This window comes from Hypanus sabinus, chromosome 15 (genome assembly GCF_030144855.1).
Source record: "Hypanus sabinus isolate sHypSab1 chromosome 15, sHypSab1.hap1, whole genome shotgun sequence".
In the NCBI taxonomy this organism is placed as follows: domain Eukaryota; kingdom Metazoa; phylum Chordata; class Chondrichthyes; order Myliobatiformes; family Dasyatidae; genus Hypanus; species Hypanus sabinus.
In genome coordinates, this window is record NC_082720.1 from 66,668,484 (window position 1) to 66,696,165 (window position 27,682).

General features: G+C 37.9%; 1 protein-coding gene across 1 annotated transcript; it reads right to left on the reverse strand.

Annotated features, from left to right (window-relative positions):
• Positions 1–203: 203 nt before the first annotated feature.
• Positions 204–26,678, reverse strand: LOC132405181 (uncharacterized). The gene is made up of 10 exons (XM_059989878.1): positions 26,316–26,678; positions 24,108–24,377; positions 20,854–21,189; positions 20,514–20,774; positions 18,030–18,374; positions 17,444–17,710; positions 16,099–16,437; positions 14,233–14,496; positions 10,808–10,901; positions 204–3,158 (listed from the first exon to the last, which is right to left on the reverse strand). Exons 2-10 carry the CDS (start codon positions 24,211–24,213, stop codon positions 3,125–3,127), a joined length of 2,046 nt encoding a protein of 681 aa, XP_059845861.1. The 5' UTR covers positions 24,214–24,377; positions 26,316–26,678; the 3' UTR covers positions 204–3,124.
• Positions 26,679–27,682: the final 1,004 nt, after the last annotated feature.

A 27,682-nucleotide genomic window follows, 5' to 3' on the forward strand; every position in this document is an offset into this window, starting at 1 on the left:
AGGAGAAATTATCTCTTACTCTACCTATATAAAGAAAAAAGCTGACAAAGAAAGGTCTGACCTAGCAGTGATATTAAAAGATCTTGATCGAAAGAATGCCCTATCTCCAGATCCAATTATTTATAATAAGCATATTGAAATCCATTCCAAGTATAATCTTCTGCTGACTTACCCAATTCAATGACAGCTGTTGAGAGATAAAACTCAATTTTACATTCACGGGGATAGAACTGGTAGTTTATTAGCCAATTGCTTAAAATCTTTTACAGTTAATCATCAAATCACAGAAATTTTTAAAGATAATGGAACTAAGACATCCGACCATTCTGAAATTAACAATGTATTTAAAGACTTTTAACTTAAGTTGTATCAGTCTGACTCTTCTTCAGATGGTACCTATATGAATGTTTTTTTCAGTAATATCAACATTCCTACATTGTCTGCTGATAGTCTAACACAGTTAGATCAGCCTATTTCCAATGAAGAAGTGGCTGAGACTATACATGCTTTACATTCTGGTAAGACCCCAGGACCTGATTGTTTTCCTGGGCAGTTTTATAAAACTTTCATTTTGTTACTTATACCTTATTTATCCTGTTTTATCAGAGTCCTTTAAATCAGGTAAACTCCCTCAATCTTTTTATGAAGCTTTTATTTCTCTTGTTCTTAAAAAAAATAAAAATCCAGCTGAATGTTCTTCATACAGACCAAATTCTTTATTAAATGTTGATGCAAAATTTTTATCCAAAATCTTAGCTTGAAGACTTGAAAATATTTTAGCATCTATTATATCACATGACCAGACAGGATTTATTAAGAAGTGTTACTCACATTTTAATATACGTTGGTTATTGAATGTGATATATTCACCATCCAAAAAAAATCAGAGTGTATATTATCCTTAGATGCAGAAAAAGCCTTTGATAGGATTGAGTGGAATTATCTTTTTAAGACCTTAGAAAAGTTTAATTTTGGGCCTAATTTTATTTTTTGGGTTAAATTAATCTACTTGTCTCCTACCGCTCAGGTTATTACTAACTCCCAAATTTCTAAGCCCTTTAAATTACAGCGGGGAACTAGACAAGGATGTCCTCTTAGTCCTTTACTTTTTGCTTTAGCTATAGAACCCTTAGCAATAGCACTTCGAGAATCTAAGGACATTTCTGATATACTAAGGGAAGGTATGTCTCATAAAATTTCATTATACGCTGATGATATTTTACTTTATATCTCTAACACTGAAACTTCTTTACTTTTGGTTCTTTCTTTAATCTCCCAGTTTAGTTCTTTTTCAGGATATAAGCTGAACCTACATAAAAGTGAGTTATTTCCTTTAAATGACCTAATATCAATTTCCATTCAAGGTTGTTACAAGTCAATTTACATATCTAGGTGTAACAATTACTAAAAACTTAAGAATTTATTCAAAGAAAACTTAAACCCCTTATTGAATTATGTGAAAAATACACTTTCTAAATGGTCCCCTCTTTCTTTATCCCTAATTGGCCGAATTAATTTGATTAAAATGAAGATTCTTCCTAAATTTTAATATTTTTTTCAGGCCTTACTTATTTTTATTCCTAAGACATACTTTGATTCTTTAGATTCAATTTTAACCTCTTATATTTGGAATAATAAACAAGCTTGTTTAAGTAAAGTTTACTTACAAAGAAATAAAGAGATGGGTGGACTAGTCCTACTCAATTTTAGGTTTTACTATTGGGCTATAAGGAATATTACTTTCTGGTCCTATTATATTTATCGTAAAGATTGCTCATCATGGGTCTCCTTAGAAGTTAATTCTGTAAAAAATTCCTCTATTGTCTCTCTTCTTGGATCATACTCTTCTTTTTCAGCAAATAAAACAACAGTTAACATAATTGTTAAGCAAACTTTAAGGATCTGGTCTCAACTTAGAAAATTTTTTGGTTTAGCGAATTTTTCATTATCATCTCCCATTCTCCTTAATTATGTTTTTATCCTTTCCATGACTGATAAAGTCTTTAAGGATTGGGATGAATTAGGTATTAAGTGTTTTTGGGACCTGTTTATCTCAGGATCTCTTGCTTCATTTGACCAATTGTCAAATAAATTTGCACTCCCAAAATCACATTTTTACAGATATCTTCAAATTAGAGATTTTCTATGTTTCCAATTAGCTACTTTTCCTATAGGTCCTGATAAAAATTTACTGGATGATCTTTTAAATTTAAAACATTTTGTTAATGGTTCTATTGCCAGTATCTACAACTTGTTGATTGAATCTAGACAAGACTTTTTAGATAAAATAAAAAAAGCTTGGGAGGATGACCTAAATTGTCAGATTTCTGATGATAGATGGAATAAAATTCTTAAACAAGTTAATAAATCATCTTTCTGTGCTCGTCCTTCTCTTCTACAATTCAAAGTGGTTCATTGAGCTTACATTTCTAAACAGAAGCTCTCCAGTTTTTACCCGAATGTTTTTCCACTTTGTAATAAATGCAACTCTGCTGATGCCTCTTTAATTCATATGTTTTGGTTTTGCCCTACAATTGAAAAGTTTTCGCGGGAAGTATTCCTTACCTTTTCACAACTTTTTAGGGTCCAATTTGACCCAAATCCCCTTACTGCCTTGTTTGGTATTATTGCAAATGAAAATATAACTTTAAATACTCCTAACCGACAGGTTTTAGCTTTTACCTCTCTTTTAGAAAGAAGAGCAATCCTGATTAAATGGAAGGAGTCTACCCCTCCTACACATCTTCAATGGCTATGTGATATTATGTCATATTTAAATTTAGAAAAGATCCACTGCTCAGTCTTAAATTCAAAACAATCTTTTTATGATATTTGGGGACCTTTCCTAAATTATTTTTCCAATTTATAAAGTTTAACAGTGCACAGACATTTATGTATATTTTTATCTTCTCTTCTTAAGTGAATATGTTTTTTTTCTAATTATCCATTGTCATCCTTCAGCTTTTTTCTTTGGTGGTTGGTAGGGAGTTGACTTTTTTATATATATATATAAATTTCTTATAAAAAAAATGTTCATCAAAGGCTTGATCTGGTGTCTCACAGGTTGCTTCTGTCTGCATCTGCTTACAATGTCTTCAACTTTGTTCTCTTCCATTTTCTTATGTCAGGACCAGTTATCTCCCAAACTCAGGGTGCATCTGAAATATTAAAAATTATTACTAAAAGGTTGATGAGAATGCTAATGAACATCATTTCAATTTGGGGTGCATAGAGACTTGATTAGAGATACAGCATGGAATAGTAAATTATATGAAACAAGCATATGATAAGAAATTATTTCCAACTCTGAGATAGCAAACAAGAATGTAAGTTTTTCCTCATAATTCTTCTCCACGTACTTTCTTCAATCCCAAAGCCGCTCTGGATTTTGTTCAGGCTATACCTATCACAGTCACTGATTTTACTACCGAATTAACTATCTGAAAAACTGTTTGATTATTTGTATATTATTCATAGTTTAAAAAGAGATCTATGAAGGCTAATTTGATATTTTATTGAGAGATTAATAAAAGAAGATAAGAAAACCTGCTTATTATTATATCCTATTGGATTTCTTTTGGAAAGATTTACAGCTCAAGTTTGACTGTTTAAATGGTTAATTAGATATTTGACTGAGAAAAGAGGATAAAGGGATTTGTTCCTTTTATCTAATATTTGGTTTGATGTTTCTTTTTGCTGTTTCTTAATTTACTAACTGGTAGTTTTCTTTCCTATTAATAGGGTTTCTTTTATATGTACATATATATATATATATATATATATATATATATATATATATCCGGGAGGGTTTAGTTACTTACGATATTACTAATTAATATCTCTGTAAAATTTAGTTCAGTTAAATATACTATTAACCCTTCTTTTTTAAATCTCTTTTATTATAGTGAATTATAACTGAATTTAATAGTTTTCTTAGAGATTTAAAGCTTAATTTAAGATGGCGCTGGTTTTTCTCTTTAAGAGATTGTATTATTTTGGTTCTTTTTTGTTTAATACATGACAGAATGTAAACACTCGACTTTGCTGAGACGTTACTGTCTTTCTAGCAAGGTCATCTTATTTTTTTTGTACAGGCACTCGCTGGGGGGGGGAGGGGGGATGAGACCGCCAGAGTGACCCATGGCTTCTCATCTATCTTAGTTCGCTTGCCTTTTTTTGGGCTTTTGGGAGGGTGGACGGGTTTAGAGTTATGAGTTTTTTTCCCATTGGGTGGTTCCGGAGAATGCGTGTTTTCTATATGGTTGTATTCCTCATCTCTGCCAGCTTTAATAATCCCTTATTGGAATGTGCTCTGCGCATGTATAAAGTAAATTAGAATAAAATTATACTATGGCAGTCAAATGGATTAATGTAATAAGTTGGAATGTACATGGTTGGAATCATCCTATCAAACAAAAAAAGACTTCTAAAATTATTAATCGATTCCAACCTGATATTATTTTTGCTCAGGAGACACATATCAAGGCGGGAGATCAAAATAGGCTTTTTAGATGGTGGAATGACTTGCAGTTCCATGCTACTTTGCAAAGTAAAACTAAGGGCGTATCTATCTTTATTAAATCTAATATATTTACTCAATAGGATATTGAATCAGACTCTAATGGTAGATTTTTAATTGATAAAGGAGTGATTTGTAATAGAAAGGTTGTTTTGGTTAATTTGTATGGTCCTAATTTAGATTATCCTTTTTTAAAAAAAGTATTTGCTTTTTTGCCAGATATAAATGAGTATATGTTAATAATGTGTGGGGATTTCAACAGTTGTTTAAATCCTATGATTGATATGAGTTGAACTAATCAGAGACTTCCAAACTGCTCTGCATCAGTTATCAACTTCTTTTTGATTGATTTTGGGTTGATCGAATTATGGAGGCATTTACACCCTGATTATAGAGAATATTCCTTCTTTTCGCATGTCTACAAAAAATATTTGAGGATTGATTACATTATAATTGATCCCTACCTTTTGCCTAACGTTAAAAACTGTGACTATGACGCTATTGCTATATCTGATCATGCGCCTTTGAGCGTGTCCTTTGAATTTGACGATGTCATTTTTGTCCATCCACCATGGCACATGTCTCAGACTTTATTGCAAAACTCTGATTTTATCAGTTTTATTGAAAGCCAGATATTTTTTTTTTCTTTTTAATGATATAGGAGGTATGTCCAAATTAATTATATGGGATACATTCAAAGCATTTTTACATGGTCAGGTTATTTCTTATTCAGCTAAACTCAAAAAACAGACAAAAGCAGAATTAGATAAAATTTCAAAACAAATTAAGGATTTAGATAATGTCTATGCAGTTTCCCCTAATATTGACTTATTTTAAAAAAGGGTGGAACTTCAATCACAATATAGTCTATTATTAACTCATCTAATCAAAGGTTATCTACTTAAGTTAAAGAACCAAGTTTATATATTTGGAGATAAAAATAATAAATTACTTGCTTTTCAATTAAAATCAGCTGGAGCCAAAAGGCAAATTTCAAAATTCGTAGAAAGGTTGGACCATTGCTTCAGGAATATGAAGAACTCAATAAGATTTTCCAAGATTTTTATACTGAACTTTATAAATCTCAATCTTCAGTAGATACTTCTGAAATGAATGCTTTTTTTACAAAAGATAGTTTTCCCTAAAATTTCTGCTGAGGATCAGAAAACTCTTGATGCCCAAATTACTGAATCCAAAATCCATAAAGCTATTTTTTCAATGCAATATGTTAAGGCCCCAGGACTTGGTGGGTATCCTGTAGAATTTTATAAACATTTTGGAAAACTGCTTTCTCCATATATGTTGGAGATGTTCAAAGATTCTTTTGTGAAAAGTGACTTACCCTCTACTTTTTATGAAGCTTCTATTTCTTTAATTCTTAAAAAGGATAAAGATCCTACTGATTGTGCCTCATATAGACCTATTTCATTATTGAATGTTGATGCTAAGTTTCTCTCAAAGATAATAGCCAATCGGTTGAAGAGTATTTTGGGTGAAATCATTTTTAAAGATCAAACAGGTTTTATAAAGTGTCGTTATTCTTTTTCAAATTTTCGGAGATTATTTAACATTATATATTCACCCTCTTCTAAAACTCCACAATGTGTTATATCTTTGGATGCTGAAAAAGCATTTGATCAAGTCGAATGGAAATATTTATTTAATGTTTTTGAAAAATTTGGTTTTGGTATTAATTTTAATAATTGGATTTAAATGATATGTAAAACTCCTGTTACTACTGTTGTCACAAATAACTGTAGTTCTCCCCTTTTTTCAGTTATCACGGGGGATAAGACAAGGTTGTCCATTAAGTCCTCTGTTATTTAGCTTAATATTAGAACCCCTTGCTATTGCTCTTCATGAAGCTAGAAATATTCATGGGATTTTTATTAATGAGACCATGCACAAGATCTCTCTTTATGCTGATGATTTATTGGTATATATGTCTAAGCCTGAAGAATCTATTCCTGCTTTGCTAAAATTACTTGACAAACTTTTTCAGGATATAAATTAAATTTTAGTAAAAGTGAATTACTTCCTTTAAATGAAATTGTCTCTATATATGATAATTCTCCTTTCAAAGTTACAGATTCTTTTAGATATTTAGGTGTCAGAATTATATAAAAAAATAAGGATCTTTATAAAGCTGATTTTCCTCCTTTAGTGGATTCTATGAAGTATTCATTTAGTAGATGGAGCCAACTTACATTTTCACTTGTTGGTCGTATTCATATAGCTAAAATGATGATTTTACTGAAATTTTTATATTTATTTCAGAATATTCCTGTTTTTTTGAGTAAGAAGTTTTTTGATCGGATTGACTCTATTATTCTATCTTTTATTTGGGATAATAAAAGACCAAGGATCAGTAAAAATCATTTACAAAAGTTGAAAAAGGACAGAGGTCTCACTTTGCCTAATCAAAGAATGTATTATTGGGCTGTTAATTTGCGATATAAGACCTTTTGGCTATATTGGGGTGATAGGAATGACCGGCCAATCTGGGTAGACCTGGAACTGAGAGCAGTGAAACAGTTTTATTTAACTTTGTTATTAGGAGTTGCTCTACCTATACAATTAGCTAAAGTTGCTAATTTAAATTTATATCCTGTGGTTAAGCACTCTTTACAAATTTGGCTCCATTTCCGCAATTTTTTAATCTTAAAAAATTTAAACTTTGTAGTATAATTTATGGTAATTACTTTTTTAAACCTTCCTGGAGTAATCCAATTTTTTACTTTGGAAAAATAAAGGTATTAAGTCTTTTTGGACTTATTTAAAGAAGGTAGATTGATGTCTTTTGAACAGTTAGTCGATAAATATTCTCTTTCATATTCACACTTTTTACAATATCTTCAAGTTAGACATCTTTTACAAAAAATATTTAAGTAATTTTCCTTATATGTTGGAGGCTGACTTGTTAGATACTATTATGAATATGAACCCCTTGATGAAATGTTCTATTGGAAGAATTTATAATTTATTATTTCAATGGATAAGCATCCTTTACTTAAGGTTAAACAGGATTGGGAGAAAGAACTCAATTTGATTTTTATATGGGAGGACTGGACACAGATTCTGAAGTTGGTTAACTCCTCCTCAGTCTGTGCAAGTCATTCACTGATTCAATTTAAAATTGTACATCATTACCATTGGACGAAAGAGAGACTTTCTAAAATATTTCCCAATGTTGACAAGTATTGTGATAGATGTAACACTGAGATAACTACACTGACGCATATGTTCTGGTCATGTTCTATATTAAAACTGTCTGGAAGTCAGTCTTTTTGACAAATTCAAAAGCACTTAAAATCAACTTACAACCTAATAAATTGTGCTTTTTGGAATAATTCCTCAAAATATTCACAGTATTTCTCTGTCTGACCAACATGTTATTGTGTTTGTTACATAGATAGCTAGGAGGGGCATCTTGTTGAAATGGAAGGATATATCTGCTTCTACTTTCTCACAATGGTTCTCTCAAGTGATGCTGTGTCTTAGCTTGGAGAAAATTAGAAGTTGAACCTTTGAACCTTTATTTGATTTTGAGAAGAGATGGGGCTCATTTGCTCGTTGTTATCATTTCAGTTAACTGATAGATTTCCTCCACGATCTATATGTAAATTTTGTTTTGATTTATTTTTTTCTTCTTGGTAGTGGTTTGATGTTTATTTTTAGAAGCTTTCTGTATGACGCATGGCTCCGGGGTTGTGCCCTCAATGGGTTCTTTTTTTCTCTCACTTTTCTTGCTTAGTCGGGTTTTTTTTAATTCACAAGAATTTTCAATTTTTAAGATTTTTTTTGAGGCATTGTAAGTGTTGGTACTTCAAGGTACCTGTGTATTTTTGAACAATAATAATAATAATAAGATTTGAAAAGAGTAAAATGTAAGAGAGACCTCATTTCTCCACTTACCCTCACAGAAGACATATAAACAGAACATCCTGTTTCTCCTGTCATAAGAAACGGAGAAGCAGAAAACGACAACCAAGAACCAGCTCAGGCTTTTGTTCAATTAGCATATCATGTACTGAACTGGATTCAAAGGAGTTTCTCATGGACATTGACCTATTATGTGAGACTATCCCAATGAAGGTTTCAAAGAGATTGTTCAAACCAAATTGAAAAGAAATCACCACATTATTGCCAATTTGCCTCATAGGAATAAACACAAAAAATTCTGGGATGTTCTTAGCAGATTAAGCACAGCGAAGAAATAGAGATAATTAATAAAATTGAGGACTTTACCATTTCAAAGTGAATCAATGATTCACATTGAATCCAATATATTTTATTAGAGTCATAGACTGAGGTTGCATGATTGTATTAGCAGTGCTTTATAAGTCTGAGCTAAGTATGTGTATTAATGACTCACTGCTGGAAAGAATAGCTCAGCTGATACCTCCAAAGGGATGAGTGCAGGTTCTCTTGTGCCAGGAAATGATAAGTTACAGTCCTGTTGTTTTGCCTCATGAGAGATGTTTAGATCAAGTTGTAGCGGCTGACTCTGTTCACTCTACCACAGACAAAATAATTCTTTCTTGCTAAAGGAACTCATCTTGATTCTTTTATTATGTCCCTATACTGTGATTTGTTGGCAATCTGCGACTCATTATTATGAAATACACTCAAACTTTCAGTAATTTTTATGGTCATACTTTGGCAAGCATTCACATATTGAGCAAACACAAACTGTTCTACTATGAATGCTTGCAAGAAAATGAATCTCAGGGTAGCATATGGTGACATATATGTACTTTGATAATAATTTACTTTATACTTTGAACTTTGAACAAACAATCTGCTTGAGGAAGTCAGCGAGTCAAGCAGTACTTATCAAAGAAAGGTCATTATCAATATTTTGGGACAAAATGCTGCATCTGAACTCAAAGATTGACTCATGACAATGTTTAAGTTGCTAATGTTGAAAATGAAAGTTCATGCTAGTCAATGGGAAATGATATTTTCAACACTGCTAATCCATTAGTCTCTGAGATCTCCATGGCTCCTTCAACTCTGGGAAATGGGATCAGATAAGTGAATGTTGAAGGTATTTCAATATAACTTTGAATTGTGTGTCTGTATTGTGAGTACTGGGTAGCAGGGTAGTGATACTGTACACCTCTACCAAAGTTGGTATAAGGCAATCCTTCCCTCCGCTAACCTGCAGGTCACTTGGGGAAGGTGTAGCACCTGCTTAGCCCCCACCCCACTGACCAGGGTCACATGAAGCCATGGGAACAGGTGGTGGATGGCTGTATGAGCAGCTGGTGTGTATCACAAGTCCTAGTTATGTGACCACTGACACCTGGCAGTCAAATCTCTGAAGGGCATTGACAAACTACTACCGTCAAAAATTTTGCGAAGAACAATCAGAAGACCATGATCACTCACATCATACGACATGGCACATAATGATGATAGGGATGATTGTACTTGTAATTCTGTTAACACCAGAATGCTGTGTAAAATGTCAATAATTTATTCAATGAACATCTGCTTTCTCATTGCCTTGGCTTCTAGGAATTGAGTATAGGAGTAAAGTGGTCCTTCTGCAACTGTACAGGGCCCTGGTGAGACCCCACCTGGAGTATTGTGTGCCGTTTTGGTCTCCAAATTTGAGGAAGGATATTCTTGCTATTGAGGGAGTGCAGCGTAGGTTCACCAGGTAATTCCCAGAATGGCGGGTCTGTCATACGTTGAAAGATTGAAGTGACTGGGCTTGTATACACTGGAATTTAGAAGGATGAGACAGGATCTGATTGAACCATATAAGATTATTAAGGGATTGGACACGCTGGAGGCAGGAAGCATGTTCCCGCTGATGGGTGGTCCAGAACTAGAGGCCACAGTTTAAGAATAAGGGGTAGGCCATTTAGAACAGAGATGCAGAAAAACTTTTTCACCCAGAGAGTGGTGGATATGTGGAATACTCTGCCCCAGAAGGCAGTGGAGGCCAAGTCTCTGGATGCTTTCAAGAGAGATTTAGATAGAGCTCTTAAGGGATATGGGGAGAGGGCAGGAACGGGGTACTGATTGTGTATGATCAGCCATGATCACAGTGAATGGTGGTGCTGGCTAGGAGGGCCAAATGGCCTACTCCTGCACCTACTGTCTATTGTCTATTGTCTAAAACTTCAAACATATTGAGTCCTGACGCTTCTGTCATTCATTCTTTTGAGTTTTTTTCTGTTTTGTGTATGTCTGCAAAGAGTAAGAATTTCAGAATATTACTGTATACAGACTCTGATATTAAATTGAACCATTGAAATTTTTTCTTCTTTTTACCTTGTCAGGCAGCAAATTAATCCAAGGGCAATGACCAGCTTAACCAACAAGTAGCCAGAAACTATGATGATCAAAATGTTCAAAGGCGGACACACTGTGGAAGGCAAAGTCAATTATTTATTTTCACTCATCGTCTCATTTAGCAGTTAAATACTCCTATCAAGTCATTTTATAAATAATGTAACAATGAAAACACACTGTATTTTGGGAGCCAGTGTGACATTAATTTGTGTCAAAACCAAGAAAAGAGATCTTTTCATTCCATGTAATTTACTTGTTAGTGTTTGGTCATTGGCACATCCTTCTATTTAGAACCATTGAACCATAGAACACTACAGCACAATACAGGACCTTCAGCCCTCCATGTGGTGTTGACCCATATAATCCTTAAAAAAAGTATGCTACCCCATAACCCTCCATTTTTCTTTCATCAATGTGCCTGTCCAAGAGGCTCTTAAATACCCCTAATGTTCTAGCCTCCACCACCATCCCTGGCAGTCATTCCAGGCACTCACAACCCTCTATGTAAAAAACTTACCCCTGATGTCTCCCCTAAACTTCCCTCCCTTTATTTTGTACCTATGCGTTCTGGTGTTTGCTATTGGTGCCCTGGGAAATAGGTTCTGACTATCCACCCTATCTATGCCTCTCATAATCTTGTAGACCTCTGTCAAGTCCCCTCTCATTCTTCTATGCTCCAAAGAGAAAAGTCCCAGCTCAGTTAACCTTGCTTCATATGACTTGTTCTCCAATCCAGGCAACATCCTGGTAAATCTGGTCTGCACACTCTCCATAGCTTCCACATCCTTCCTATAATGAGGTGACCAGAATTGAACACAATACTCGAAGTGTGGTCTCACCAGAGATTTGTAGAGTTGCAACATGACCTCTCTACTCTTGAACTCAATCCCCCTGTTAATGAAGCCTAGCATCCCATAGGCCTTCTTAACTATCCTATCAACCTGTGCAGCGACCTTGAGGAATGTATGGATTTGAACCCCAAGGTCCCTTTGTTCATCCACACTCTTAAGTAACTGACCATTAATCCTGTACTCAGTCTTCTGGTTTGTCCTTCCAAAATGCATCACCACACACTTGTCCAGATTGAACTCCATCTGCCATTTTTCTGCCCAGCTATGCAGCCTGTCTATATCCTCTTGTAACCTTCGACCACCTACAGCTCCATCCACAACTCCTCCAATCTAAAATTTAGTTATTTAATGATACATTGCAGAATTGGCCCAGCTGGAATTTTGAACCACAACCCCCAACAAACTCGATTGACCCTGACCTAATCTTGACACAATTTACAATGTCTATCTATCCTCTATCCTACCCGGCACGTCTTTGGCCAGTGGCAGGAAACCGGGGAGATCCCACACATTCCAAGGAAAGGAGGTACAGAGACACCTTACAGACAGTGTTGGAACTGAACTCTGAACACGGACACCCCCGTGCTAACCACCACGCTACCGTAGTGCCCAGTTTCTGCCCAGTTTTCAATCTTGGCTGCTGTCATGATTGGGCAGATATTAACCACTTGCCATTAAAACTACTATACAATATATTATTTCATTTTGTAACCCACAATCCTACTGCTCAGATCACTGAGGTTGAGATTGCAGGCTATGCAATGGGGTAATAAAGTTATGGTAGCAGCCTCAAATTGTTTCTGCCCTCATCCCTTTCATTCCTGCACCTGCTGCGGCTATAGCATGTGGCTTAACATCAACCTCTATCAACTTTCTGGAAAATCCATTTCCATTATCTGTCTTCCCCATTCAATGATCCTATTATATATTTAGTATTTCAGTAGTGTTTGAAATATGTTGGTAAAGCTTTCTGGCTTGTATGAAATAATTCATTACTGTAATATGCACAAATACGTTGATTGCATATGTCATCACGCTATAATGTGATACATGCGCACCTCACTTAAAAGTTAGACCCACTTCTCAGACTCCTGTGTCTTCCTATGTATTAGTTTAATGTTTTGAAGTTACAAAACACAAGATACCCCTTCAAAATGTTTGGCATATTTTCTGATCAACACGTCCTATTGCTTGAGTGATATTAGAAGAAAAATCAGGTTTATTATCATTGACATATATTATAAAATTTGTTCACACAGAGTACACTGCAGATGCTGAGTTCATCCAGCCTTTTTTATAAAATTTGTTGTTTTCTAAACTGGCACTACTGAAGACATGTGTGCTTACTGGTAGTTTGAAAGCAAAGGATTCCTTTAAAAGACTTTTTTGAACTAAGTTGTGGTAAACTATCACCACAATGAAGAAGTGAGCGCAGACAAAGCAAATTTGCGACATGTGCCCTGCTGGTGAATTGCAAAATTGACACACTTGTAATTGGAGCCGCGCTGGTCGGAATGATTCGGAGGGGAGAAGATGGGACAGAGGAGTTCTGATGCCCATCTAACGAACCCGGGTACAAGGGTGGATCACTCTAAGTGGCGATCTGTATTGGAGAGCTCAAGATCGGCTTATTTGGCAGTGAAGTTCAGAAAAAAGCGAATTCAAGGCCTGGAGCAATTCACCATGGCAAAGCCTGGACCCATCCTAAATGCCGGCCCATATAGACTGGAAAGGCAGAGTGTTGAGAGTTGGGCGAGGTTGGATCGCTCTGGGTGCCAAGCCAATTCAAAGAGTTGAAGAACGGCTCCATCATCAGCGAATCTAGGCCTACAGCGATTCACTGATGGCAGGCCAGAGTCCTAGTACGTGGCTCGGACAATTTAAATGCCAGCCCAGATAATCTGGGGGCTCCTCTCCCAAAAATGCAAAGGCTTCATGTCTGCAAACTCCGTGGTGATTTGCCCTGCTGATATGATGAACTGAATACCAAGAATTTGAGCCTGCTCTGTGCTGCTCTGGGGATTTGGATCTAAGAACTCAATTTGGTTCAGAATGCTGTTATTCCTACTCATTTCTATGATTTGTTTTTGTGTTTATTTTCTCTGTCTCTGGGTGCACTGGGGAGTTGGTCTTATTTTTAGTTGGGTTCTTTTGGGTTCCTTACTTTGCAGCTGCCTATAAGCAAACAAATCTGAAGGTTCTTGGATAATAAATGAACTTTGAAACTTCGAAACGAATGTAAAAAATGAGTGCAGATTGGGGTGTCTCTCCGATTCATGCCAATTGTACCTCAATTTTCCTGGTCCATGAGTCTATCCCTTACACAGTGCATTGTGCCTCACCTCCCATTGTTTTGAGTTGCGTAATTGGATTTTGTTTTTAAACTGCTATATGTGTGAACATCTGTAACTAAACGGTGAGTGATATAGAAAGCAAATCTGAATAAAAAGCAGGTTACCTTACTGAAAGAGTAGCCAATCACACAAACTTGTTACAAAGCAATCATGCAAACTTTCTGTGCAGGTTGCAAAGAACAAAAGCACTCACACTTACTGTTCTTCCGATATGGAATTAAAATCTTGAGTATGTTTTGATGAAAAACAGCACACATCCATTTTGTCTTGTCAGCATCAATTTTTGGAATAATCTGCTGAGAAGATTTCCCTTCCTGGCCGTGGTCGTTCAGAGTTTCCACTTGTATGGTTTTGTCATCTCCATTGATCCAAACCAGTCTCGTTGATGCAGTGACGTCAGACACAGAGCAGTTCAGGGTAACGTTGTCTCCCCCAGAATCTTCATCAGATGGTTCAGCTGTGACTGCGGAAACCAGAATATCATTGGGATTATGACAGCAACTCCAAGTTTCTACTTGATTTTTTCAACATAACTCAACATTGTCAAGGACCCTTCCCTCCCATCCAACCCAGTATCTGTTTAAACTCCTACCATCAGGTTGAAGGCATCACAGTATAAGAACAAGGACAAGTGTGCTGGCTAACAGCTACTCCCCCAGGCTGTGAGACTTCTGAACACCCTGCTACCACCCAGTACACATTACTTACAACAGTACCAGTAACATTATAATGTTGTATATTTAATTATATGACATATATGCACTTTACATCAACATGTACATCTAAAGAATAGTTTTTATTTTATCTGTTAATATTATTTTATGTACCATATGTGATGCATGTACTGTGGTTTGCACCTTGGTCCCTGGGGAACATTATTTCATTTATTTGTATACATGTGTATGTTGAGTGAAATTAAACTTGGAACTTGATAGCTCACCCTAGTTGATGTAGAGAACACAAAAGATCACCGGTTTTTAATCACTGATTGTTATCAATAGACTCAAGCTTCAACAATTTTATCCAGTTTAAAAAAAAACATTAGTTAAACCAAAATCCTCAAGACCTAAAACAAGTCCAATACATAAAACCTGCCTGGCCTGCTGAGTTCCTCCAGCATTTTGTGTGTGCTGCTTGGATTTCCAGCATCTGCAGATTTTCTTGTTTGTGTATGGATTCCTCTAAGTATATTTGTTTGAGGCCTTTGATGAGGCTTTAGAAATAAATAAAGGAAACATTGAGTCAAGAATAATCCTCAGTATGTAGGACAAATTTTGTGTAAAACTTTCTAATTTGGCCAATTCCTTATTAAGATTAAACAGTCTATTTGGAATATTGTTTTGTATAAATGAAAATTTATCCTCAGTGATTTACAGATGTGCCTAATAAGGTGACTAGAGAGCTTATGTTCATGGTTTTCTGCTGCTGTAGCCCGTAAACTTCAAGGTCTGATGTGTTGAGCATTCAAGATGCTCTTTTGCACACCAGTGTTGTAACATGTGGTTATTTGAGTTAGTCACTTTCCTGTCAGCTTAAGCTGGTCTGGCCATTTTTCTTTCATATTTCTCATTAACAAGGCATTTTCACCCACAGAACTGCTGATCGCTGCATTTTTTAAAATTTTTTGCATCATTCTCTGTAAATTCTAGAGACAGCTGTACATGAAATTCCCACCATCTGCATACTTTTATATATTGAGTGGTTGCCACGTGATTAGGTGATAGAGTATTTGCATTAATAAGCAGGGTGTCCCTAATAAAAGTGGCCACTCACTGTATTTATTTTCATTGGTTTGAATAAAACATTTAAAATCTTTCAAGGAATACTTATAATGTAACACAACAAATGGAGTCTTTTAAATGTTGTCTGATTGTGGCAGTTCAGAGGAAATTTAGTATGTAGCATTGTATGTAAACCTTTAAGGAGAAACTTGGAGAGGTGAGAGGAAAGAAAGAGACATTGGTGAGAGTAACAGCAGTTTTGGGAACAACTTGTCACCAAATCTCTATTTATTCCTAAAATGGTAACATTTCCTAATGACTAAACAAAACAACAGCAATACTACCTTTGACTGCGATTAGTTCAATGGTCACATGTTTATGTAATCCTGTAGAACATGTGTAAACTCCAGCATCTCCAAACTGCACAGGGGCAATCCTCATGCTGAAATTCTTGCCTTTAAGATTTCCTACTGTGGTTCTCAGTCGATTCCCAAAGTAGCTCCTGTCAACATCAATTGACTCTGAGCTGTGAGTAGAAGCTATTTCAGCTTGCTGATGTTGAAAAAGTTGCGACTTCCAAGTCCATTTGGTTTTATTGAACTTAGCAGAAGCTTCACAGATCAGGTCAAGTTCACTGTGCTCTGTGTCTGACCGATAAACTGTGGATATCTTATTGTGTAAATCTGCAAGAAGGAAAGAGGGAATAAAGAATTACATTTTCACAGAAGTTGAGGTATAGATGTTCCAAGTCTCCAGGATTGGCCATTGGGTTATCAGCTGGAAGGGTTGCACTGGGACAGGAAAGACAGCAGGGAGCTGGGATAAATCAGCTGCCAACCCAGCTGCCTATTGTTGAAACAATGGACTGTCCAACAAAGTACATCTTCCCCAAACACACTCCAGCAAACTGATGCATTTTGACTGGATGTAATAAGCTATCTGTTACATGGTCATAGGACAGCTGCTGCTCAGTGGATGTTTTTTTTTTCTTTGCACCATATTCTGTGAACTCTAGAGACTGTTGTATGTGAAAAGCCCAGGAGATCAGCATTTTCTGAGATACTCAAACCATCCCATCTGGCATCAGCAATTATTTCATAGTCAAAGTCACTTAGATCACATTTCTTTCCCATTCTGCTGTTTGATCTGAATAGCAACTGAATCCCTTGACCATGTCTGCATGCTTTTCTGCATTGAGTTGCTGCCACATGATTGACGGATTAGGTATTTGCGTTTTCTAGCAGGTGTACAGGTGTGGTCACTGAGTGTACAATTAGATCAAGGACAGAATGAAGTCTTTCCTCACTGAAGGATGCACTGCTAACTTTCATGAGTGACTTTCTTTACTCCACTCAGGTGAAAGTTTTAGAAATTATTCTAATTTCGTAATGCCTGTATTGGTGCATTTAATTTATTTGTATTTTACTGTTTGCACTGAATATGCTTTCTTCGATTTCTGAACTTTATTCCAGTTTATTCCTGCAGTTGAATTGAATCCATTGATTCATCTGGGTGGCTCCAGCAATCTCTGTGCCACCACTTTATGGTTACACCACATTCCAGGATAGAGGCAATGACCACACCCTGCAGTGAAAGCCCACGGTGGAGTGTGTGATCACTATTCAATATGAAGATCAGTTTATTATCAGCATTTATTGCATAACTGCTGCCAGGCAGCTTTGGACTCACCCTCATCCACTCCAACATTGGTGTCTCCAGTGAGAACAATGGAGCCATTTTCCTGCACTTCCCATGTGTACAGACCGGGATCTCTTGTTCCAACCTGTCGGACCATCAGATAGACGGTGTTATTCAGGCGGATCTGATCCGTGTTGTTGCTCCTCTGACATGAGCCTCTTGGTTTCCAGTGGAGACTGACGGTATCTGGGAGTCTGGAGATGGTACAGCTGAGGGTGACGTCACTGCCCATTACAGGTCTCTGTGAGTCGGCCTTAACTGTGGAAACAGACACATGATGTGTGGTTCAGTTCCCGCAGGCTCTCTGAAATGCTCCAGGCAAAATTATGGAGACTGGACTAAACATACCTGAGAAACGAAAACATTAATTTACAACCCATCAGGGCTTCCACTGGACCTAGAGCTCTGAGGATTTTTATCCACATGACTCTTTAATATTTTTAATAAGATTTATTTTGGGCTGGGTGACAGAACTACAGCATCCTGACTGAATTCCAATAGTCTGTTGTGGATATTTGTAGAATATCTCACAAAATGTTGCTTCCTTGAACCCTTTTCAGCTTCTTGACCAACTTACCTTTGATCCCAAATACTTCCCATTCACTCAGGGTGTTCCCACCGATCTGTGTCTGATTCCAGGTGAACAGTCCAGCAAGTTGAAAGGTGGGTTTCCTGATTCTCAGATTAAGGGTTCCCCAGTCCACATGTAACCTCTGGGAAATGTCTGGTATTTTACTGAACTCATCACTCCATTGTACGGTCCACCGCTGACCTTCTCTGTGAAAAGTGGCCAATCGCTTTGTGGTTTGTTGCCCTGTGTGTGGACTCCACTCCAATTCAACAGAGTCACTTCCAGGATTGTCTGGCCCTTTCAATACAAAGTTTCCTTCCTCATGGAAAAAGTAAATAGAATTCAGGCTTCCTGCAAGGAAAGGGAATGGCATTTTAAAATTAGACACCTTCTCAATCTGACCCATGAAATAATTAATACCATGGAGAATTTCTTCTCAGTATACTTTGATAATAGTTCAGATAGGAAGTTTCAGAGCACTTTGCACCAGGACAATGGAGCACCTAGCAGGAATAGGAGCAGTCACTTTCCTGCAGATATTAATTATATTAAATTCAGTCTTAGAATCATCAAGCGTTCTCTCAGCCCTCAAATACTTTACAAAATTCAGTGTTTTTTTTTACGTAGTTCAGTCTAGTTTTTGTACTGTGTCATGTAACACCATGGTCCTGAAAAACGTTGTCTCATTTTTACTATGTACTGTACCAGCAGTTATGGTCGAAATGACAATAAAAGTGACTTGACTTGACTTGACTTCAAAATATTCCTCAATTTACAAGAAGGATGATTATCCTGGAAAACATTTCACCTTGCAAAATATTGTAAATCAAAAAATTTGATAAGATCTGTGATTTATGAGCAGAGGACTGGGCAATACTTGTCATAGGCAATTAAAAACACGTACCGCTATGTAGTCAATGGTGCTGTGGTAAAAACCAGTCAATTGAACATTTGTAACCTGAGGAATTACTGCAGTAAAAATAAAAAATGACAAACAATGGAAACACATAAATAGATTCATGGGGGTGACGAGAACCAGAGGGCACAGACTTAGAATAGAAGAATACCCTTTTTGAACAGAGATGTAGAGGAATTTCTTTAGCCAGAGGGTGGTGAATCTGTGAAATTCATTGCCACAGATGGCTGTGGAGTCCATGTCAATGGGTATATTTAATGTGGAGATTAATAGGTTCTGGATTAGTAAAGGTGTCAGAGGTAATGGGAGAAGGCAGGAGAATGGGGTTGTGAGGATCCTATTTCTGCTCCTCTGCCTTATGGTCCTATTGTCTTCTGATTAGAAGACAGCAGGTGGACTTTGTTTCATATCACTAACAGACTGGAACTTTGCCAGTGATTGAGCAATGAAAATCACAGCTCCGCAAGTGACTGGAAACAGAGGCAGCAAGGCTGCAAAGTGAAATTTAGGAATGTTTGTATGTTCAAACAAATAACTTTAGAATAAAGATTTTCCAAAGTGCACAGATCTAAGTCAATCTGAGTTTATTGTCAAGTATGAAAGGCTTCTTTAACTCCTGCCCAATGGTAGCCTGGAAGGTGTAGGTTTTTGATGATAAACGTTACCTTCTTAAGGCACTGCCTGATGGTGGAGAATAGCAAAGCTACAGTGGAATCCCATGGTCATTTCAGACATTGGTAGAAGGCATTACCATCAATTATAGTCTGGGATGCATTGCATATGGTGGATGAGTGAGCCAATTTGGGAAGCTGCCCAAATCCAAGTTGATCCTGTGCATGGCATCACCAAGGAAAGATGCTAAAAGAGTAAGAGAGCAATGTAGATGTGGAAACAACCTGCTGCTTTTTAAATTTAAGAAGGCTACACAAAGGAACTAAGTTGTTTTAAAAAGGGAGCTTCAATATTCACTGACCAAACTCAGTGCTCACCTTTTCTCAGTGAAAGAAGTTCCTCCTTTGATTTTTTTCTCTCTGTTACAAAATAGATTGCCCAGGTCAGCTTGATCATTTATTCTCCCATTGATTTGCCCGTTGCATTCTCAAATGACATAACTTCTGGATGTTTAAGTGAAGGACAATGAGCTTGCTGCTCCCACAATACACCAGCTCTCAATCAGAATAGAAGTGATGTCACCAGGATCAGTGAGATGGGGAAGCAAGATTGGCTTGAAGAGACAAGGGTTTCACTTGCATTGTTCTAGCTTAGAATGAGCATTTGTTATCTAAATATTTTAGAATAGAAAACCAACATTAATGGCATCATTTTGCAGACACATATAAACAATTGACATTGCCAATGAATTTACAAAGAGCATAGTTGATACACACAGATTGGTCTCAGTCTCACCATTGCCTGTAATGTATTATTGCAGGGTCAGTTGTCTGATGGTCTGTCCAACTATAGGGCCTCCCACAAAGGATAGACAAATAATATAATAATATCTTTTCACTGTTGTCGGAGTGATTAACAAGTGATAAGATTACTTGTTTGACAGCAGGCATTTAGTCACTCACCATTGCATTTCACGTAATATGTGACAAGAAGTGTGAGCTGGCTTCCACTAAACACACCACACGTCCATTTCCCTCTGCCTCTCTCAGCTTCATGTATGATCAGACTTAGTGAATTCTCTTCCCCACTCAGTGTTTTTTCTCCAACAGTCTCACCGTCTCCATTGATCCAAACCAGTCTCGTTGATGCAGTGGCGTCAGACACAGAGCAGTTCAGGGTAACGGTGTCTCCCTCAGTCACTGTATCAGACAGTTCAGCTGTGACTGTGGAAACAAGTCATTGTTAGAATTCAAACGATAGATATTTTCTCTGAAAGCTTCAGCAATACATTCCTACTCTTACCTTTAACTGTGATTAGTTCAATGGTCACAAATCTATTTAACTCCAGAAAACACGTGTAAAGCCCCGCATCTTCGAACAGTACAGGGATAATCCTCACACTGAACTTATAACCATTATAACCTGCCACTTTGGGGACCAGCCGATTCCCAAAAGATGTCCTGTCCATGTTGACATGTTGATATCTCGATACTGAGGCTATTTCTCTCCCCCAGCTTTGAGGAACTGTCCTCCATGTCCACACAGCTTTGGAGTAATAGGTAACAGAATGACAGATCAAATCCAATTCACTGTGATCGGAGCCTGAGCGATAAAGTTTGTAGCTCTTTTTATATAAAGCTACAAAAAGGAAAGAGAAAATGAAATTAGAATTTCTGAGATAAAAATAAAAATTGGAATAATTACTGGCAATTATAAGTGTGTTTCTTGCACCGATCTTCACTGATTTGATTTTTGTTAAAGTACTAAGACCATGAAACCATAAGACATGGGACGGAATACTGTCAATCAGCCCATCGAGTCTGCTCCAATCATGGCTGATATATTTTCCCTCTCAATCTCAATCTCCTGCCTTCTCCATGTACCTTTGATGTCCCACAAATCAAGAGCCTATCAACTTCCATTTTAAATGTACCAAATGTTTTGACCTCCACAGCTGTCTGTGGCAATGAATTTCACAGAATCTACCTCATCTCTGTTCTAAAGAGATGTTTTGCTATTCTGATGATGTACCCTCTGGTCCCAGACTCTCAGACTATCTGAAACATCCTTTCCAAGTTTACTTTCTCTCTTTCAATATTCAGTAGGTTTTAGTGTGATCTCCCCTCTTTCCTCTGAACTCCAGCAAACTCAGGACCAGAGCCATCAAGTGCTCCTCAAATGTTAACTCTAGCATTCCAGGATCATTCTCATAAATCTCTTGTACCCTTTCCAACGCCAGCATATCTTTTCTTAGAAACAAGAGAAAATCTGCAGTTGCTGGAATTCCAAGCAACACACACAAAATGCTAGAGGTGCTCAGCAGGTCAGGCAGCATCTCTGGAAAAAAGTACAGTCAAAGCTTCGGTCAATACCTTTTGGCATCTTTACTCAGATATGGAGCCCAAATCTACTCACACTGAGTTCAAAAATGATACAGATGAATGGAATTCAATACCTTTGACCCAAGAATCAATTCATTCAACTGGGAAGCCAGCATTGCAACATAAACTTCTGCTGAATGATTAAACAAGCAGTCAGAAGGAGAACCTAAGTTCCACATCGGTATGTATATCTTCCATTCAGGGAAACACATAAGTTACAGGAATAACCACCAGTACATCATCACGAAGTATGCTCCCCTATTTCCAAACACAAGCAACTCTCACCAATGATGAAAGGAGAATAGGAAGGGAATAGAGAGGTCTGTGGAATGGTGTCAGTGCAAGTGCCATTCCCTTAATGTCAGCGATACAAAACAGCTGGTCAGTGACTTCAAGAAGCAGGGAGAGCACACACCACTCTCTGTATCATGGGTGCTGAGGTAGAGATAGTTGCTAGCCTATAGTTCCTAGGTATAAATAGCACCAACAATTTGTCCTGTTTCACTCACATGGACACTATGGTCAAGAAAGTACAACAAAACTTCTACTTCCTCAGAAGGCAAAGGAATTTCAGCATGTCTCCGGTGATGCTCACAAATTCTTATAGATGGACCATAGAATGGCCATAAGACCATAAGACACAGAAGCAGAATTAGGCCATCTGGCCCATCGAGTCTGCTCCACATTCAATCATGGCTGATCCTTTTCTCCCCTTCCTCAACCCCAGTTCCCGGCCATTTCCCCGTAAACTTTGATGCATCATACCTTGATATGGGAAGACATCAAGCAATTGCAAAGAGTAATAAACCTGGCAGAGTCCATTAGAAAAGCTGGCCTCAAAATGGTTTAACTACATAATGCCTCATAGGCCTGATTTTATTCTCACAAATCAATGAATCTGTTGTAAAAAAAAGATCACTCCCTACTTGTACATAGTTCTTCCCTTTTGCTTAGTTTTTCTTTCCACTCTTTTCTATAAGTGTATACTTCAGATAAATACTTTGTGGAGATTTGTGATATATACGATCATATGATATAAATGTACAATGTCTGAAATATAACTTATGGAAATGTTTGTTTGATGATGAACCAATAAAAAAAATTACAAAAAAAAAAGAAAAACTGGCCTCCGCTCCCTTGTCTACACTCCTGCAGCAGACATAATGAAGGACCCTCTCACTCTGGTTATTCTCACTTCTCTCCCCCCTCCCTCCAATGAGTCAGAAGATATAAAAGCTTGAGAAGACATACTACCAGGCACAAGAACAGCTTTACCCCATTGTTGGGCAACCCTTGAATGGATCCCTTGTACAATAGAGATAAACCCTTGATCTCTCAGTCTACCTTGCCATGACCCTTCTCATTTACCTGTCTACTTGCACTACATTTCCTCTGTAACTATAACACTATTTTTACATTTTTTTATACTTCAATGAACTGATGAACAGAATGATCTTTTTGGATAACATGTGAACAAATGGTTTTCACTTCATCTGAGGGCCTCTGACAATAACAACCAATGAAGCTCCAGGCTAATTTTCAGGCCCCGTAGTTAAACTCTGGGTGGAACATCATGTAGGGGCCTTTTGATGGTCTATTTATTACACTTCTGTTTCTCCTCCTGCAGCTTGCCTCATTTTTTAAGCAAAATTGTCCAAGGGTTTTAATTTCTACTCAATAAAATTCTACAGACGAAAAACAATCCCGAAGGCCATAAGCTTTTCTTATCCTGTCCTCTTCCTTCAGACATGCTCCCAGTTGAATGTTGATCTGAGCAACACACAAAACGCTGAAGGAACTCAGCAGATCAGGCAGCATCTAAGGAGAGGAATAAACAGTTGGTATTCTTCTCGTTTGATGCTGGCTAACCTGCTGAGCTGCTCCAGAACTTTGTGTGTACTGCTTTGGATTTCCAGCATCTGCAGTACCTTTTGCGTTTATGAATGTGTGTGGATAGAGTGTCAGGGAGAATCAGTGCACGTAACAGCAGCATTCAGTGAGATTGGCCACTGAAGGAGTGAGTATACATTTTTTTTGTTCAATGCTGCTGTGTGCACCAGCTTTTCATGGCTCCCCACCATGTATGAGCAGGAAGTGCATGAATCTTTCTCCATTTTACATACCACACTTTGACATCACAAATTTGAATTTCTACCCTGAGGTAATAGTACTCACCCTCAGAGACAGAAAAATGTGCTTCTCCTGAGTGAATGATGGTTCCATTTTCCCGCACTTCACACTGATACAACTTCCCATCCTCCACTGTAACGTGTCGGACCATCAGATAGACGGTGTTATTCAGCTGGATCTGATCAGTGTTTCTCCTGTTCTGCTGGGATGAGCCCACTGGTTTCCAGTGGAGACTGACGGTATCCGGGAGTCTGGAGATGGTACAGCTGAGGGTGACGTCACTGCCCTCCACAGCCCGCTGTGGACTCGCCTCAACTGTGAGAAACAGACCAATGAGATTCAGAGTGAGTGGTGACATGTACGGTCCAATGATCAGGCTCAAACTGAACTCAGGATGTGACCATTATAAAAATTGTCCCATGATGAGAGAATCAATCCAGTCTCTAGGGCTTCTTAGCTACAGGATAATGTAATAGGTCAACAAAATCTCAATAAGTGCAATGAGACAGTGTAGAGCCAGTGACTTTTCCCTCAGACGCACTTGAGAGAGTGGATTCAGCTCTGCGACACACAGCTTGGAGGGTGTTTGTCACTGTCGACACCATAGTGATGGTGAAGAATATAGCTCCCATACTATCGGATGTGGAGAAGGCACCAGACTGAATCTGTCCTCAGCATCAGCACACTTCAGTGAGACAGATCACCCAAGACATGCACTGGGAGGCTGTGCACAAGGTCTATTTAAAAAATATGACAGCACATTATAAATGTTGAGAGATTACCAATTTTGATATTATGAATACCAAAGTGGTAGGGACAGATACATTAGTGATATTTATAAACTCTTAGATAGGCACATGGAAGAAAGAAAAATTGAGGGCTATGTAGGAGAGAAGGATTGGGTTGATCTTGGGCACTTTCCACTTGCACCCAGGAAAAGATAGTCATCATGGAGGGGGAGTTTTAGAAGGTCGGCAGGGAAGGAGGCAAAAAGGGTTGAATTGGGGGAGGGTTGGATGGAGGTGGCAGTGGAAGAGGGAAGGGAGGGAGCAGGTCCTGTAGGGAAGAAGTTTTGGGCAAGTGAGAGAAGGAATATGTCCCCAGCGGTAAGGCACCTGGGTGGGATGGTAAGTGTTCTGCCCAACATTATGGACCAAAGAGCCAGCAGTGTACTGTCCTGTTCTATTTTCTAAGGCCAACATGTAGGTGCAGCAAGGATTTAAGTTCAAGAACTGAGCTTTCTTATTGCAATTAGATATGGCCTTGCTAAGTATTGTGAGCACTTTCAGTACTGAGCACAGTTTTGCCCTCCTTACATAAAAATTGATGCACCTGTACAGAAAGAGTGCAGCAGTGATTCAGTGCATTGATTCCAGGCCTGTTAGCTTTGCTGTAGGAAGAGAGGTTGAGTATTCTAGGTCTGTAATCTCTAGAGTCTGAGGAATCAGAGGTGATTCTCAGTGAAACCTAAGAGACTGGCATGGTAGCATAACAATATTGCACCGTCAGCAACCGCAGATCGTTTCTGCTACAGTCAGTAAGGAGTTTGTACGTTCTCCTAGTGACCACATGGGTTTCCTCCAGGTGTTTCAGTTTCCTCCCACATTCCAAAGACATAAGGGTTAGCAGGTTAATTGATCATATGGGTATAATTGTCTAGTGTAAACTCATTGGGTCAGAATGGGCCTTAAATTTTTTTAAAATGCTGTATTTCTAAACAAAAATAAAGACTTAAACAGTCTGGATGTAAGAGTTTTCCTGGTGAAGGAGTCTGGAGCAAGTTACCAGAGAGGTAAACTGTTTTGGTTGGAGATGAAGATAAATTTCTTCAATGTAGAGGATGATGAATTGTTAAAATTATCTACATTGGAGGACAGTTTTTGAACTCAATCAAGCCAGAGATCAGTTGATTTCTGAATGTTCAAGGGATCAATAGACATGGGAGTAGAATGGAAACTGGTTTTGAGGTGGAAAATTAACCACAATCCCAGTGAGAGTTAAAACAGGCTTAAGGGACTATTGCTCTTGATATATTTTTATGTAAATGCTATTTAAATAAGTTATGCAAAAAAGCATTGGGTCCAAAATCTTTCCTCAGGAATTGTTGATGTAAAATTCACTTGTAATAAGTAATTTTAGAGTCATACAACATGGTAACAGGCTGATTGACCCAACAATATATGCTGGTCCTGCACCAAGCCATCCTTTAAAAATTACATTATGTATGGAAATTCACATAATCTTCTGACTCACCTTTGACCCCAAAGATTTCATACTGCTTTAGAATTTTTTTTCTGGGCTGAGTTTGAGTCAAGGTAAACAATCCTGCAAGTTGGAATGAAGGATTTCGAATTCTCAGGTCAATGGCATTCGGAGTCCTTTCAATCTTCTGATACAAGTTATCATTCCACTGGGTGTTCCACCAGGACCAACTCCCTTTGTCAAAAGACCCCAGCAGCTGAATTTCTTGCTCTGAGTGTGGCTCCCATTTCCATTCAACAGGGCCATTTCCAAAACCATCCGGACCTTTTAACAGGATGTCACCATTCTTATCCAAAAAATAAATATGGTTTTGGCTTCCTGCTGGAAAGATGAATGGTGAAATCACTGTAATATAAATTCACAACTTCCTAAACCCCATGATTGTCAATATCCATTTATTTTCAGTCATGTTTTTTATAATCAACTCATCGTGTTGCCTCCACTACAGACTTGAAATTGAAAGGGCTGGGAGGAGTTTATATAGAACATGAACAATTTATGAAAAAAGCAGGGTCAAGTGTTATAAAGTCACAATGTCACCCAGCACCCAAACAGTTCACTGAAATTGTGCCAACCGTCAACACTTATATTAATATCACACTGCTCCACATTCTGTTTCACGTCCCCTCCCGCTCTCCCACATTCCCATAGCTGCACTGAACCTGGGGCTGTGGGATTGCTCTGGCTGCTCGGGGCTTTGTGTCTGTGGGCTCTGTGATGTTCTGCTCGGCTGTGTGAGGAGCTGAGGCAGAGGCTGTCAGCCCATGGCCTCCTCGACTGCCGTGATGTGACCATACTCAGATTGAAGGAGCAACACCTTATATTCCCTTTGGGTAGCCTCCAACCTGATGGCAGGCACATCAATTTCTCCAGCTTCTGGAGATTGCCCCCACCTTCACCATTTTCATTCCTGTTTCCCTCTCTCCCTTTATCTCCTTACCTGCCCATCAGCTCCCTCTGGTGCTCCTCACCTCTTCCGTTTCTTCCATGGTCTTCTGCCCTCTCCTATCAGATTCCCCCTTCTCCAACCCTTTATCGCTTTCACATCAGCTTCCCAGATCTTTACTTCACCATTCTCCACTCCCAATTTTATCTATCACTTACTGCCTTTCTTCCTCCTCTTCACCCATCTTTTTGCTCTAATTTGTCATCTTTTTTTTCCCCAGACCTGATGAAGGGTCTCATCTCAAAACGTCAACAGTTCACTCTTTTCCATAGATGCCGCCTGGCCTGCTGAGTTCCTCCAGCATTTTGTGTGTGTTGCTCAGATTTCCAGTATCTGCAGATTTTCTCATTATTGAATTCTTTCTAAGGTTGAGTGGAGCTGTTGGGCAACTCCTGTGGTCCCGCTAGCTCAG

What these genes read in the sequence shown, in the direction of transcription:
- LOC132405181 (XM_059989878.1), bottom strand. Translation starts at nt 24,213, where the DNA reads ATGGTCCGACACGTTACAGTGGAGGATGGGAAGTTGTATCAGTGTGAA. An exon ending in CAATGTTGGAGTGGATGAGG is followed by an intron (nt 16,438 to 17,443) that starts GTGAGTCCAAAG and finishes TCCTTCTTGCAG; the next exon opens with ATTTACACAATAAGATATCC. An exon ending in TGAACTAATCGCAGTCAAAG is followed by an intron (nt 14,497 to 16,098) that starts GTAGTATTGCTG and finishes TGGTTTCCGCAG; the next exon opens with TCACAGCTGAACCATCTGAT.